We start from the raw sequence: 1,323 nt of genomic DNA, 5'->3' as shown, positions 1-1,323 counted from the left end.
GGCGCTCATGGGTCGTGGGATCTTACTTTTACTGCCTGACGAAGAGGACAGAGAAAGAGGGTCTTCCCCTCCGCAGTCCGACCTGGAGCCTCGCTCCGAGGAGAGGCGTTCCCGCGGGAGAGTGACCTGCAGGTTTTCGCAGGAAAGTGATGGAGAAGGGGAGTGGGTGGGGGAGCCGGGGACAGGGCTGCTCCAGCGGTTTCTCCTGTCCCGGTGCAGGCTCCTGCCCGGAGAGTCCGGGGGAGTGCAAGAGTCTCGTATTGGAATGCGACTCAGTTTGGGCGAGCAGGGAGAGTCTTTGGGCCTTAAAGAAGCGAGGAGCGAACAGATCGCTTGAGCCTGCTGGTTCAGCTCCGATGAGCAGTCAGGCAGACCAGAATCACTCTCGGGGTCTTTTGTCAAGAGAGCGGTCGAACCTTTTAGTGGGCTCGACGACGGGGCCAAATCCGTCTTCTTGCCATCTTTTAGGATTTGTCCGGGGGGTTCATCGGATTTGCTGGACGGGGCTTCAAGAGGTATGGTGTCACTCTTTTCGAGCGCAGGAGACTGCGGTGTGCAGCTGGAAGACTGAAAACAACTTTGTGATTAGGGGCATGAATGAAAGGATTATGCAGAACAACAGCAACAGTACCAATTGAATATTAAGGGGAAGAACTACAAATATTGATGGAAAAATAGGAGGCCGCCAAATGGCACTAAAGCAGCAGTCTTGTATTTCTTTTTACTCGCTTTGTTTTGAAGTTAAAAAGGAAGCCAAGTCAAATTTTTTCTTTTGCACATTTTTGGATAAAAACAAAATTTGTTTTCGTCACAAGTGCAAGTGAGTCCAAGCAATTCTAGAAATTATGCTTGTATTCTTTCTGAAAAGTGGTCTGAAAAATAATTGGTGGGGAAGATGCTTGATCTTGCCTACCTGATCCATGTGGGGTCGTCCCATGATGACCGAGGGCATTTGCCCCAGCATCCCTGGCAGCCTCCTGTGGCCAAGTAACCACGACCCGACAGAACACTGTGACACAACAGGACTGGCTGCTACAACGGGGCCTTCCTGCGGCGGGTGATTCTCGTTGTTGACGGCGTTCGTCGTGGCTGTTTTGTCCTCGTGCTGGGCTTCAGTTGAAGGCTTGTTGGCTTGCTCCAGCTCCAGTACCACCCACTCCTGGGAGTCTCCCTCTTGGACCACAGGACTGATGTTGACTGCGACAAAACCGCTGCTGACCGCACCTTCCTCCGGGTCAGCTGTACCCGCGCCGGAATGATCGTCGGACAAGACTTTCTCCCCGATGTGAGAAAGGACAGGAGGCGTTTTGCCCCGACTAAAAT

General features: G+C 52.6%; 1 protein-coding gene across 1 annotated transcript; it reads right to left on the bottom strand.

Annotated features, from left to right (window-relative positions):
- Positions 1 to 3: 3 nt before the first annotated feature.
- On the bottom strand, positions 4 to 1,315 carry LOC109509544 (uncharacterized; the record flags this gene model as incomplete). The annotated part of the gene is made up of 2 exons (XM_019859378.1): positions 4 to 567; positions 914 to 1,315. Coding segments are annotated over 2 exons (966 nt in total), but the record flags the coding sequence as incomplete, so codon positions are not given.
- Between the last annotated feature and the right edge of the window lie 8 nt (positions 1,316 to 1,323).

This window comes from Hippocampus comes, unplaced genomic scaffold, assembly GCF_001891065.2.
Source record: "Hippocampus comes isolate QL1 unplaced genomic scaffold, H_comes_QL1_v1.1 C16944058, whole genome shotgun sequence".
NCBI lineage: Eukaryota > Metazoa > Chordata > Actinopteri > Syngnathiformes > Syngnathidae > Hippocampus > Hippocampus comes.
The sequence above is the reverse complement of the archived record's forward strand: the minus strand, read 5'-3'. Positions and strand labels throughout refer to the sequence as shown.